This window comes from Hyposmocoma kahamanoa, unplaced genomic scaffold (genome assembly GCF_003589595.1).
Source record: "Hyposmocoma kahamanoa isolate Upper Pololo Valley unplaced genomic scaffold, ASM358959v1 296, whole genome shotgun sequence".
NCBI lineage: Eukaryota > Metazoa > Arthropoda > Insecta > Lepidoptera > Cosmopterigidae > Hyposmocoma > Hyposmocoma kahamanoa.
The window spans coordinates 1,431,744-1,447,542 of NW_020653780.1; the positions used below are offsets into that span (position 1 = coordinate 1,431,744).

The following is a 15,799-nucleotide window of genomic DNA, read 5'->3' on the forward strand; positions in this document are numbered from 1 at the left end:
CAGAAATAGGTAAGGTGGCAGTACTACCCTGGACGAACTCTTTCACAAGGAGCTCTACTTCTATCTGCTATTGTTTATGTAAATAAATAATGCAATAATTTTGTTAGGCGTCAATAACCCGAAAAATAGAACTACACGTTGAAAAATTTGTCTACGTTTTCATGAAATAGAAGGGTAGTTCTAATCTCAATGGAAGTATTTTGGAGAAAATTCTGGCCCATAATTTTTTTCCCTATTTTAGTTCGTAAATTAGCCTTGCATATTTGTAAAGATGTTCGTAACGTATTGTTAAGAGGAACAGTAAAAAATACAAAAATATGCTAATTTTGACGCTTTGAAAAAAAGTAGTCAGGGGACTGATAAAATAGTCAGGAAACGTATATAAAACGAAACAAATCATAACAAAAAACCGACCTCAAAGTCATTCATCCTCTAGTTTGCCACTCTTAGGGCGCGTTCAAATTAGCCGCTGCCAGACGCGCTGCAGCCGCGCGCAACGCAACTATCACTTTTCATACAATTTCTAGAAACGCTGCAACCGCATAGCGGCCGCGCGACTGTCGCGCTGCAATCACGCTCAGTTGCAGTCACATATTATAAAACAAAATTGAATTGAAGAATTTACAGGAGAAAGTAAAACAACACCCTGCAACATGGGATAGCTGTTCAGCCAGTTATTCCAATCGACTAGGGAAATGGGAAATCTTGGTCGCACTTCAGGAGCGCGACAGTCGCGCGACCGCCACACGGCTGCAGCACTTCTAACAGCGGCTAATTTGAACGCGCGCTTAGAGGTAGAATATTTTCTTAAAATTTAAATCGGACCACTTCTGAGGTGCCCTCTTTCCAACAAAAAAAGAATCAATCAAAATCGTTTTACAAATACCGGAGTTATCGCGTAACATACATACAAAAATTAACATACAGAGAACCTCCTCCTTTTTTTGAAGTCGGTAAATAAAGTCGTTTATTTATTAATCTGTTTTACATTAATTGTTCAGTCTCGATAAATCATTTTAATTATATTACTGTACATGTAACAAAAGTACTTAACTAAAGCGATAACTTACTAATTATAAATTACTTTCTATTCTGTCTGAACGGGATCATATTTTCATAAAGTCCTGATGCTTATAACTTGAAAATGCATTAGCCTAGCCTAGTTTTCAGTCCCCTACCACATACGTGAACAGGGGACTGATATACAGCAGGCTGACATTTCAACTGTCAAGCTGTTAGACCTTTTCAATCCACCACTTTCAAAGTCAAAATCAAAGAATGATTTATTCCATAGATAAAATAAATTTCGCACTTGAAAACGTCACATTTAAGCTACTGCTCTTTCACTACACTGACTTCCCTGAGAAGAACGAGCAAGAAACTCTAGGAATTGCTCCTTTCAAATAAACTTAAATGCTATGGAATACACTTTTAATCAAATTTGTTTTAATCAACCTGGACCTACACTGCTTCGCTTCCTCTTTCCTAATGCTTTTTTTTTTGTTTTTAATTCATTTTGTTCCCAGTCAACAACAACATGGGCTTTTTCTAGACGAGTGGGTATATACAATAATAAGGATGCCCATTTTATACAAAATAGCATTCATATAGGTAATTTCTATTCCATTGTATTAGAGTAAGTCAATAGACAAAAATAGTTTTGCGGAAAATAGCATCCTATCTTCTGATTTTCCGATTGGACCATTTCGTTTCCTATTTATTTGCTATTAATGTTATCAAACAACTGTGAGTGCCTTTTTGCCAATTTCCTTTATTTGCTACTACCGAATACAACCTTACTTTATTTCACCTTGGTTCATTGTGGCTTTAACTGATCGATTAATATGAAAAGCATTATCAATTTCAAAATAAATTATTAATATCCAGCTTCCAAATGGATTTTGCTTTACGAATCAAATTCTGTAGGTATGATTTAAATCGTATGAAGTATCGTCGTAAAATTCATAAAGGGATGACTCTTGAACTATAATTATCGGTCGTAATTGTATTAAAATTAACCCCAAATCTAATAAATTATATGCCAGCAATGTAGCTGGGACTAAAGTAATACTAGTGTAATGTTATATTTGAGTAAAATATCAGATCTTACTTTTCAATATTGAACTAAATTTCGCTCCTCGCCCAAAATCTTAGCACCCCAAAAGGTGGCTTGCCACGTTCCATGACCCGTTTTGCAGCTCGCGCTGTGCCCTTAGCACAAACGTGCCGTGGGCAGAAGGCCGCCCGAGCGTGCCTGTGTTTTCGAATCCGTCCCTGCTCGGTAACTTCAAAAGCGCGATAGCGCGCGCGGCCTTTGCTCTCAACACAAACCCGAAGATGCGCCGCCACCTAAGTACGCGCGTACTAAGTGACGGGACAAACAAGTCGTGTGCCTGGTGATGAGCGACACGCCTCTCCCTAAGAGTTGCAGTGCCACTTAGAGCTTTATGTCACAAAGATCTGGGGGGCACCGCCAATGCGCCCGTCACCTTGAGACATAAGCTGACAAGTCCCGTGTGTCTGTAATTTCACCAGCACTCGTGCCCTTCAAAACCGGAACGCAGGAAAATTCACATTACTGCTTGGCGGCAGAAATAGGTAAGGCGGCAGTACTTCCCTGGACGAACTCTTTCACAAGGACCTCTACTGATACTAAACTCATCCGTTTCGCGAGCTCGCCCGTACAAAGTCGCAAGTTTGACAGCACGGGCCGTGGGAACACACTCAAAAACTATTCTCCAGCAGCACTGGTGGCGTAGTTGGTAACTGCAACATTAAAATACCTAAGTGCAATGATTTTCAATACAAGTACTTCTAATTACTACATACAACTATTGTTTTTACGCGTTATTACATATTATCAGTATTTAATAATTGACTAATTAAATAATTATAGGTATAGGAAATGAAACTATTTTTCCGGATTTAAATCGCGTATATTTCTTTTTTCGAACAAACCAACGTTTCGGGCCCTTTACGGGTCCCACGGCCACGGTTGACTTCAATCTTCAAAACATACGCGATTTAAATCCGGAAAAATGGTTTCATTTCCTACGTGTAACAATCGTGAAAACCTAAGAATTCGATAAAAACTATAATTAAATATTATAACTATTTAAACACTAGAATCTGTTCAAAGTTCCGGAAGGAACAACTCGCGGCCTCTTGCAGCATACATGACAACCACGACGTTAAAATCAGTTGTATGAGTAAAACAATAACTATTAAAATTATGACTGAACGAAGATGAACCTGCGTACAGCAGTATGATCATTATATAAACCGATAGTTCTTATTAATTTAATATTTAAATAATTATAATAAAGTGTGTTGGCTATTTATTTAAGTAGGATACGGTCTGGCTTTGTGAAAAACTGGGAAGAACCTGTTATTGACTTTCGATAAAGATTTATTTACCTATTTGGATTTTCCACATAAAGTACAACATTACATTATTACATATTAAAACTAATTACTTTCGGTCCTTATTTTGAGTAAACGAAATCACTTGTCTAAAATATCCACCACAGTTATGGCGAGAGTCAAATTCTAAAGTATCATGGCATTGTTCTGATGTGGATTGTTAATGTTCGTTAAGGCAAATAATAAGCACAGGTAACAGTGTTACGTCTGAGCGTTTATACGCTTAAATTGAGCGAAGGCGATGTTAATTTTGGTAAAGTCCTGTCTGCCACAGCTGCCTTCAAACGGTTTCTATATACAATACAACTCTAGCTACATCACCAACGTTAAGTGCCTACTTACAAGCGTGTGTTGTTGTTATACTGTTCTCCTTATGGACTCATCTGTAGAACAAAGACCTATGTGCAAGACTACTTGTTCTCAGGTATATGTATAGTATAATATATATATATATATATATATGTTATCTTAACCAACCTTTACATAGGCCTTCGTTTGAACAACGAAATTCTGGTAACGTACTTTTTTTTTTTCGCTACATATCACATCGGACTCTCTTCTTCGGATGAGTCGTTATCATAACTAACGTAATCGGCATTCTTAGCAAAATTTTTTTTGTTTTTTAAACCCACACACTCATAGCCCCGCACTAGAGAATTTTAATTGAGTTATTAACATAATTATCTGGGATCAGTAAAACGAGATCTACAACACCCTTTAATCGGTTTTTTACCCAAATTGTCGACGTAGCTTTAAAGGCGGCCAAGTTGAAGTGGGACTGGGCTGGACGCGTCTACTGTATGCCGAGCTTGTTGTGGGCCAGGGTAACCACAGAGTGGAAACCAAAATAAATAAAAAATCTTATTTAATAATAAAAATAATAAATCTTGTATTTAAGACGTCTTGAGTCCACTTGTTAGTTATCCAAAATAATAATAATAATTTCAAACTCACGTCTATTGGTAGTAGGTACGTAATTGATGAAAACAAAAAGTATGCAAGTCGCTCGAAGAGCCGACTGCTACATCACCTCACCAAAACCTGAATGAAATGACGCAGCATCGGTATATCGAGCTCAGCAGCAAATATTTTCAGGATATTGTTAGAACTTGTAAGCAGTCGCAAGAGTATTAATGCCGTCGTTTTTCGCATCACGGCATATGACTGCCTTTCCACCAGAGATGTGCGAGGTAGCGAGGCGGTGCGAGGATTTGTAGCGGTACTGTGAAACGCTGTGATCTTTTCCACCACAGCTGTGCGAGGATGCGTTACGAACTCTTTTCAGCTATGCGCGGGCGGGGTACGGTGTGGTGGGGTGAGCGGTGGCGATATGTCAGTGCCAATTAGTGTCATACTTTCAGTAGCTCTAGTTTCCTACACCGTTTTGCACACATTTCTCGCTATTTTGTATGTACAAATACTTAGCTCCGCTAACCCTTTTCCACCGGATCTGCGCTAAGCGAGGCTAGAAAAATGAAGTAATCCTATTGGTGGATTTTTTCCTCGCACGCTTGTTCGCTACGTCACACATCTCTGATGGAAAGGCAGCCTTAAAGTCGTCAACTCCTGCTTAAGTACACATCAAAGATGCGCTACAGTACCGTGATAGTCCAACAGTATCCTAAAAACCGTTATTATACTAAACACGTACACGGCGTTGAGTGTTTTCTGCATATAGACAGTCCACAGACCACCCGTGTAGAAGAATTGACAATACACCTTGCATAAAGTTATTTTGGTTTCCTCATGCAACAGGCAAATCTGTGTGCTAACGTATACATCCAGCGCCTAATGCCGTACGTTCACACTCAATATCAGTTTGGTCTTTAATGTCCTCAGTCAAGTAATGTCCAAGGTATTTAAATTTATCTACCCTCTTCATTTTAATTTCATTTGTTTCAGTTTTATTGTTAGGCAAAATCAACGTTATTTAAATTTTTTTAGGTGACAATAAAACTTTATATATTATATAGAAAGTTACCGAAATGCCAATGCGTTATGACGAAAGGGCAGTATGAGAGAGTTGTATTTCTAATAATACAACATGTTATTCGAAGTATTGTATCCAGAGCGACTGAACTACATAATTGGATTCGGTGAACTCGTCCCTGTGCCACAGATGTGCTTAAATGGTTCATACAGACGACACAACTTTGAATACGCCACCAACGTTAAGTACCTGTTTACAAGCATGTGTTGTTGCTGTAGCAGTCGCGAGAGTTCGTATATTTGTTATGATAAAACCACACGTGATCAAAAGTATTTATCAAAACAGTTGTAAAAATAATACCAACTACATGAAACAAATTATATACATGTGAAGCTTTATAAATCTTATACTTTCGCTGGTAGAATCTTTAATCGCCTGTAAAGTTGTCATTTTGCAGATGTGACCTAAGAGTATGAGTTGTATTTCTAATACGTAAAGCGACGTGATTAATTGGATGAATGATTATATAACTAAAGACGACGACCCAAGACAAGTGTAAATGTGTTGAAATTGTAGGTAACATAAATGTAACAAATTTAGAGATCTCCGTGAATTGCATCTGTGCTTGCACACGTTGTAATACCCTAAGGGACGGTAGGGAGGGTCACTATAATCGAAACTAAAGTAGAAAAGAACGGGGTTATCAGAAATAATCCATAATCAAATATAAAAACAAACGGAAATGAGCATTACATAAATTTTACAAGCATATAAAATCTTGCTTTTTATTAAACGGGATGGATAAATATTTCATAAATCTCAATGAACTACGCAAGCTGTGAATATGCCCCTTTCTTCGTTGTTGCAGATTGTGCTGCGTGAATTTAGCGAAATTATTGGTGCCAGTAATCATAGCAAATTTATGCACTAAGTAGTGTAATACTGTAACCAGTCTCCGACCAAACTCAAAATACTAAATTATGCCGAAATCGAGAAGTCTGTTATCGCAGCGTCAGCAACTCCTTCCGGGTTCCATCCGGTCGTCGTCCGGCTCCAGAGTCCGAGCTGTTCCAATTTCCGTTTACTGGAACTGACCAAAGATTATCCATCGCTTTGTAATGATTATAACATTTAATTATAAGGTGGCTGCTGTATAATGCATGTACCGTCCGTCCACAGCACAATTTGAACTTTGGGCCGTCGCATTAAATAAGTGGTACAAAGTTGAATTTAACTCGTACGTTTGCTGTCGTGCCTATTACATCGGACTTATCAAATGTTTTATTGTTAAATTTAACTTCAAGTAATAAATATTTCATGTAATTATATTTTACCAGACTGTCATTCATAAAAAGTTACGTCTATGTGTTTTAGAACAGATGGAAATAATTAGATACTTTAATACGGGATGTGTAATAAATGAACAACCGAATATTGTGACATCTTCATTATTGCGGGTACTTTCAAATTATAACTATGATAATAGTGAGGGTAGTTGGGTATAAATACTATGAACCGCTCTAAGCGGGCTCATTCGTCGTCTGAACGTCGAACGAACAGTCAACTGCTCCTGAGGATGCCTCCTGTGGCGAAAAACGTGTCGAGTATATTTTTGGTGGTGGTGTTTGTGACTGTGTTTGTGCTCATCTCAAATCTCCAGGGCCAGTGATTCCGCTGGCTCTCTTCTCCTTACCTTTTAACGCAAAACACAACAATGGCACTTTGAACATAATAACTAGAACAGCATCGACCTACATATGTGGGATCTGTACATAAGAGTGCTTGATGGAATGAACAGTGTGACAATATGTTATTTGGAATATACGTTTTAATTTGTATTTAATTTTGTTATAATTAAAAGAAATTTATACTGATAAAATTAAATACTTACATTAAATACTACAAAACATATTTAGTTTGAAAGGGAATGTTCTTTGCTAAATTAAAAATAAGGTATTTTAGTATATTTATTAAGGATGATTTGCATAACTTGTTGATGAGTTTACCATCCCAGTCAGTCGTGACCACGGGCGAGATGTGTAAAGAGCGCGAAACGGCGATTTATTTGAAAAAAGAAATACATGCGATTTATTCAGAAATTTCCAAAACATTATTATTTTTATTTATTTTTTGATTAAATACCCCCAATTTTTCAATTTCAAATTATGGAAATTTGAAAGTTTTATAGCAATTGATCATTAGTAAACTAATTTACACATAATCAGGAAATTATTAAATCATACTGGCCCTCCCTGGGAATTGAACATCAAATTTCCGACATGAAAGGCAAACAATCTCCCAACATAGCAATCACTGCTGCCATTATTGTACAATTTAAGCAATTTCTTAAAGTATAATTTAATTTGATGTGCTAATAATATCATGTTGATGCTTACAACATTAAGAAAACAATACAAGCGTTTTAAGTAAGTTTCAATAATTCATAACTTTTCGCAAATATGAAAAGATGCATTATGAATTTTCTTAAGTGATGGTATCAAAAAGTTGCTAATGGATATTTTATGTTTCGGTAAGTAAGTACTTTCAGTGTTATATTAAAAACAATTATGTTAAAATCATCAGCTTACACACATCCACTGCTAGACGTAGCCTCCTCGAGCACAGCAACTCTCCTCCTGTGTTGCCCGCATCCAGCCGCTGCCAGCCACCTTGCTCAGGTCGTCCGTCCATCTTGCGGCAGGGCGTCATACACTATGTTTACCTTGACGTGGTCGCCACTCTAGGACAAGTCTGCCCCACTGGTCATCAGTTCTCCCGAATATCCGACTCACTGCCACTTAAGCTTACTGATTTTGCGAGCTGTTGATCAATTTAGTTATTATTATCTAATATATGCCTTCATTAGCAATTCTGTCCATTAGAGAAACTCCAAGCATAGTTCGCTCCATCGTACACTGAGTGACTTTGAATTTGTAGATGAGGCCTGTTGTTAATGCCCATGACTCAGCTCCGTAGGACATAACTGGTAGAAAGTATCATAGAATTTATGTTTAGACCATGTGAGATTGACGACCTGGAGATGTAACTGGGCTTCCCAAATGCCGTCCAGCCCAAACAATAGAGTCAATTGAAGAACAATAGAGCATTATTGCTAAGAAATCTTTAAATTAATGAATGAAATACTCTTTATTGCCAATCACAGCCATGATAACTTTAACTAAAGTTATTATAAAGTACATCAAGCGCACGTGCTTTGTTTAACAATTGCAAACCTAGGTACATAAAATAAATTCTTTCACAATAGCAAAAACGTTGGAATTAAAGATAAAGATAAATTTATTTCAATATAACTTAATCTAATACAATATAAGTAAATCAAATGTAAATAAAGCTATTATAGTATTCAAATAGGAATTAACAAGGGAATCTAAATTATACATTCTTCATAGTAAAGTTATACATTTTAATATTAGCATCTAATGTGTAATTTAGGCAACTTTTTGGCCAAATTTCTTTATGTTACAGCTTAAAAATAGATTTTCTATATTTCACAATAAAATAATTAGTGTTCTTAGGTTTTCGCGATTGTTACACATAGGAAATGAAACTATTTTTTCGGATTTAAATCGCGTATATTTGTTTTTTCAAACAAATCGACGTTTCGGGCCTTTTACAGGTCCTATGGTCACGGTTGACTACCACCTCCGGTCTTCAACCAGTTATGTCTAATATTTATGCAAACCACCCTATTTTGTCCACTATAGTTACAATACTTATTAATTAAATACCTTATTTTTAATTTTACAAAGAAAACATTCCAATTTACGCTACATTAAGTTTTACAAATTATTTTATTGAATAAATGTTTATTAAGTTCAACTTAGTGGAAAAAATAGGGTGCTTTGTTTGAAAAAACAAATATACGCGATTTAAACCCGGAAAAATAGTTTCATTTCCTAAAAATAATTAGTGGTTATAAATTAATGGTAACTTATATAAAACAACAAATTATAACTATGAAACAACTTCCAGCAAGTCACCTGTTTCATTGTAAGTCTTACCTTAAGCCACAATTTGACGGTACTTTTACATTCTATTTTATTCATGGCGAAATAATACAAATTAGAATTTAATTTAAAGTAAAGGTATGTACCAAGGAAGCAAAAGAATCTATGCGAGTGTGCTGTGCGGAGTTGTGCACGAGATGAAAAGGTATCGAGTCGCCTGTGGTTGGTTAAAGTAACGGAATCAAATGGAGTAATTGAGTGCTTTTTCGAAATTATCTGTCGGATAAACAGTTGCCGAACCGAGAGGACATCGCACTCATTTAGAAGTTTGCAGGTTGGATAATCGAAAGGACGGAAGTTGATGACTTTAAAATAAGTTCTCTACGCTCTTCCCAGGTTTATCAGGGTGGTCTTATGTGCACCGCCACAGGATGTAATGCAGTAAAGTAGCAATGATTGACAGTGGACTAAGTACACTGATTTGAGAAGGGCGCTGCTAGCTGCATATCTTACATTTTTTAAAACATATATCAATTTTCCAACTCTAGAAGTAAGTGCTACCATATGGTGTTTGAAATTAAGATGATTGTCAATTATGATACCTAAATATTTAATGTCGTTTGTGCTGTCCAGGGTTGGACAAGCACAGAGGTTTAGATGAGTTCGAGGACTTGTACAGTGGTGAGCTACTATTGAAAAAGCATTCTCACGAGGTTGTATGGAGATACTGTATGAGAAAGTCATATATTTAGTTTTGCTAGTATTCAGTGTAAGAAAGGGCATTCGCTCTGAGCCACTCGGTTACGGAGTTAAAACCAAATTGAAAATGTTTCATTCCAACTTGAGGTGCTGAATAATAAGACTGTATCATCGGCGTAAGATATGACCCTGCCACCAGAGAGGGGAAGAGCGCATAGTTGGTTAATATAAACAAGGAATAGGATTGATCCTAATATGCTTCCTTGAGGCACACCATATTCAATTGGTAATTCGTCACTCGTTATTTTGTCAATCGTCTCGCGCTGCTTTCTGTCAGAAAGATAGTCCTGTAAAAGTTTGAGCTAATTCCAAGTACTTCTAACTTATTTAAAAGTATTGGTATGTTCACAGTGTCAAAGGCTATTGCGAGGTCAAGGAAGATAGCTAAATATTTATTCTTCGAGTCCAAATTTCTTACAATGTAATCAGTCAGTTCACTGCGTCGTTCGTCGATAGCCCTGTTCGGAACCCATATTGAGACGTCGATAGAAGTTTCTTAGTTTCTAAATAATTAACAAGCCTTTTATAGATTATTCTTTCAAGTAACTTAGAAAGAGATGGCCATATTGCAATTGGACGGTAATTGTTAATATTGCTCTAATCGCCGCTTTTGTGAATAGGTTTTATTAGGGCTGTTTTCAGTACTTTGGGAAATGTTCCTGTTAATAAACAGAGATTGAAAATGTAGGTCAGGGATGGAATCAAACATTTTTTTATATTTTTTTTTTTATATAATTGTAGTTTTATCTTGATTATTATTTGTATATTTGCTACGGACAATTTGATTAACCGAGTATTATTAATACGGACGGTCATTATGAATAATGACCAAGAGCATCGGGCAAATTGATAAATTTATTACTTTAACTGGTCTATATTAATAATGCCCCACAGGCCTTCGCTTGTTTGATAAATCGAGGTTTGAAATAGCATAAATTTATCTCTTGGCCGGGCTATACGAATAACTACATATTTTTCGCGGGCAATAACTTTTTTTGTGGGGATATCCTCCTATCATACCTATTCGCCGCGGGGGCAGCGGAGATGTATCCTACGTTATGGACTTCTACCGGCTAAAACTCTATGTTGGCCTTCTCCGGTGCATAACTTAACCTAACCAAAAAAAAAACACTACAAACCGCTTGTTTTATTACTTTTTTTTATTCTAAAGTAAGTGTGCATTTGAACAAAGAAATGATGGTTATTATTCATAGTGACCGGGTTTATCAAATTGCCCGCAATATGTGTACTAAAAATCGTACTATCACGCTTGTGTCCCAAAGAGGAGACACGTAAGAAGGTGTTTCGAACAAACCTCTCTTGATTCTTCTACTGACATCTGTCTTTTGTTTCAATCAATTCAATCTCAATCATTCTTGATACTTCTGAGTTAGCCTGGTTATTTCCTAATTACCAATAACAATTTGATATACCGCTTTCAATTCCAAGTGAAATAAGTATATATTTATCATATATTTATCTAAATAATGTGACTGACACACTTGTGTAATAAGATTCTTAAACATCGTTTAAACAGCTAATGAGCTATGTTAAAGTACCTATCTATTAAGGTGGCTCAATTAGTTTAAATAGAATTATTCAATTCAGCTAGAAAGGCAATTAAGACGTCGCGAAACTTGAACGAATTCCAATTTCGCAAATAAATTGGTTAGAAACGTTAACAGGATTAAACTCCGTCTCGTCACCGCACAATAATTTCCATCAATTTTCAATGCCCTATAATCAAGGGAAACATTCACTCTTAGAATAGTTGGTGCGAGGGTTAACAATTCACTAACTGAAATCAACCATGTTAATAGAATTTGCGTTTGATAACATCTAATGTCTTAGTTGGTTTTGAAGTATTCGTAGTTTAAGGCCGATCTTGATTATACATTGTAATACCTAATTGTTGACATAGGATCACTTCAACCTCAAACTACAAGAACTGCTGAATGAACCGATCAGATATCAATATGATTGATGGAACTTGGATTAACATTAATTCGTTTAATAAATAATTCACTAAAGAATGGGATTCCCACATGATTCGTTCTTTAGTTACAATTACAACATTTTAAAATGATGCTAACTTTGTGCTGATTACAAAGAAAAGCAAGTCGTCAATGTTCGAGCCAATAATTTACGACGTGTTGTGAGCGTTTGTGAATTATTGAACCAACCTACATTAAACAAATTAAGCTTACAATTTGTTTGCCTAGTTTGTACCCAGTTTGGTGTCAGTAGATTCCTGTGCACGGCTAAGATGAGAATTTATTGACCGAGAACTTTACGGACTTTCTATGCAGAGAATAATTACATTCATGGGACCTGCTTACCCAAATTTAAACTATATTTAAAATAATTAAAGGTATCTTCCTAAATCGGTAAATAAAGGCTACTTTATTGCCTTCAATATATTTTTGATTTTGAGCATAATGTTAAGAACATCTGTAATTATTGAGGGGCGCACGAAAGGGGCCTCCCCGCACGACGTACCTTTCCTTAGTACCATACGCTGATTGGCAAATCCTTTCGCCACTATGGCAAGTATTATGCCATCGATACTATAAGAATAAGAACCTATAATGACTAAAATTTTGTCTTTTATGGATCTGTCTTCTATTGTTTCATTAATAGTAATAAGTAAGAGTTTCTATATTTGTCTCCAGGTTGCACTTGCATCCGTTTCACGTCAACGTACGGCAAGGAGCGTGGCACATTCAGCAGCCCCGACTACCCGCGCCCCTACCCTGCCAGTCTCGACTGCCTGCTTTACACCTTCCTCGCTGCGCCTCACGAAATCATTGAAATAGTCTTCACTGATTTTGATATCTACAAGGAGCATCTTGAGTAAGTCGATTGATTATTTCATTAGGTATTTTGTAGCTTTAATGTTTTATGTGTGTATTATAAAATAACCAATACTTCAGGTTGTAAACATTCAATCATGCTTAATATGAAACGTACGTACAAGAATGTTACCTGATCTATGGTCAAACTGAATCAAATACAACGTTTTACAATTTTTTTTATTCCCGACTTCTAAAATATACAAAAATATATTGATAACTAGGCATAAACTAAAACGCAAAATTATACTAGCAAAGTCCATGAACGGCTCTTGGTAGTTATTTGGGCAGCTTTCGCCATCCTTCTTTATTGTGACATGTGCAATGGGATAACTAGGTGTATTACAAAATACTTTATTAACGTGCCACCGCTTATTGTATAATAAACAACATGTATGTGTATAAAGCAACGTAGTGACGTAGACATTCTCTAGTCAGTAGAAGCAAGCGCTGGTCACACTATTCTCTAAATTCAGTTGTCAGATCTGTAAGCTGTTAAAAATCCTTTCTTAATAAACTTTTTTGAGAAAACAACTTTCTTGGTCAAATATGTTTAAGTATACAGAAGCAAGTAACATTTTTAGTCAGAATTTCAAACAAAGGCACTATTACGACCTTACTAAATGTGTCTGACAATATACTTGCTGAACAGGACTCTGTTCAAGGCTACCGTCTTGACACGTTTGGATTTTATAGTGCTTAAATGAGTCAGCGGTGCAATAGAGAGCTGTGTTCGTATTCCTTCACAGGCGGTCAAATTGTACAAGTGTGACGGTGTCCGTCTTGTTTCCACCTTCTTCCTATAAACTGTGATACTACAGGATATTTATTGCGAGTCTACTGTTTGTTAAATTTTCAACAAAGAATCAAAATCGTGAACAAAAACCTCAAAATTAAGGTCGCAGGTGAAAAACATCCAAGCATCGTATTTGATGGTAAATTAAAGTTTAAGAGCCATTTGTTGGGTCAGGTTAAGTAGTTAACTACTTTTACCGCCTTCGAATTTTCTGTAAAATCCGTAATCGTTTAAATGAGCATGCTTATAATTATATTACAAATTTCCAGAGTTAATTTTATTCGTTTATGGTTCTCATTTACGTCATTAACGTACACAAATGTTAGTTTTCGATTTGCTTTATAATTCCACTTTTTAGCCATATCACATGTTGGACTTAAATAATGCAAGCATGTTAAATATGCATGTGTATTATTTGGGGTGGTGAAGTTCAAAAACCGGAATATTCGTACGAAAAGTTAACATTTTACGCATTCCCCATGAAATTCATGCGGTCTCTGTTAGAAGGTCAAATGCACCACATCGTGGCTTCCACCGGAAGCTTCTTCTATCGCCTGGTGTTGCTATAGTATTCCACATTGAGTATATATTCGAGAAGCAAAATCAAAATACTACAAAAATTTAATAATAATAATAATAATAATAATGCACACACTCAACATAGCCCCGCACTAGGAAACCCTGTGTCGCGGGTGCCATGGACACACACAATTACACCAAAACTCACGAGATAAATAAATGTACGCTATACAAATATTTCTCCCGGCCCGGGAATCGCACCTGGGACCTCTGCGTGGCAGTCCGGCATGGTAACCGTTCGGCCACAGACGCAGTTTTTCATCGGCGTTGGCTTCTAAAATGATATAACTAATATTATCATAAATACTTATTGCAGTTTTTCTATTTGCAATTGTTTTTATTTGATTATATTTTTTGTTTTCTTATTAATGATTTAAGAATATAGATTTTGTGTTCTCTACATTATGCTCCCTATACAATTGAGACGCTGTTTTCCTGTTAATGCACCACATGGTATTATCTTCGAAAGTAATAGCTGAAAATCAGTACCATGCTTACATTTTTGTGCAAAAAGCAAAAATCCACGCCGAGGTTTATGGATTGATTCAGCGCACAAAGGTTCTTGTTTATTATTTAATACTATTTGGTATGCGTTTTAATTTATTGATTCTTTTTTGTTTTTGTTTATGTTTTACTTACTTACTGATTATAATAAAACAACAAACGTTTCCTTAAAGTATTTTGTTCGATAAACTATTTTAAACTGATTGACTTTCTTTACAATTAATAGTCCATAATATACGTTCTAAATAACTAATGGTTGAATTAAGACTTTTACTCGTCTGTAGTTATTACTTGTTCAGACTTCTCCATTCCTTTTAAGCCTATTTTAGGAAACTTCTACTCTCAACTTTCACACTCAGTGCCTTTTATATTGTAGTGATCATTTATATATAATGCTTACCTGGTTTTATTTTGTTATTCCAGATAGATAGATATAGATTTATTTACCATCTCTTTTTTGAAGTAATTAGTTAAAATTTGAAATTTGCACGTTGAACATAGGCACATCACTTGATATGTGGATCTGGTGTGCCTTTGACTTTGTACTGTTACTTACGTAGTTTATTAAGTGTTAACTAAAATTGTAGTATTTTTTGCGAAGAAACTAATTTTTATTCACTAATTTTTATATAAAATACACACCTTACAATTATTGATACCATAAATAAATCGTAGTTACACAAATCATGCCACCGGACGACAGAGCTATAAAATATAAACATTACATTGTAGATCCTTTGATCCACGACTACTTTTTGTTCGCCTTTCGTAAACCACCAAGCTGGCTGCAGAATGTGATATAATCGATCAAAGTGGCTCCTCCCTTCTGCACTGTCGGCGCGTCGTCCAAAGCGTAGTCCGCTTCTTTTTCCGTGAACTTATCTCCCCAGGTCATCAGGTCATGTCGGATTCTGGAAAATTATTAGAATGGAAATGAAACGATAAGGTATTATCGTTTTTTTATACAATTTGCTTATCAACACTTTGG

The 15,799-nt window shown here is 35.9% G+C and overlaps 1 protein-coding gene across 2 annotated transcripts in view; it reads left to right on the forward strand.

The window, feature by feature from the left end:
- The window catches only part of LOC113229220 (suppressor of lurcher protein 1), a 695,358-nt gene that overhangs the window by 286,168 nt on the left and 393,391 nt on the right, over positions 1–15,799 (forward strand). For both annotated transcript variants that reach the window (XM_026462748.1, XM_026462749.1), the window contains exon 4: positions 12,753–12,933. In XM_026462748.1, the coding sequence (XP_026318533.1) occupies positions 12,753–12,933 (181 nt within the window). The remainder of the gene's footprint in view (positions 1–12,752; positions 12,934–15,799) is intronic.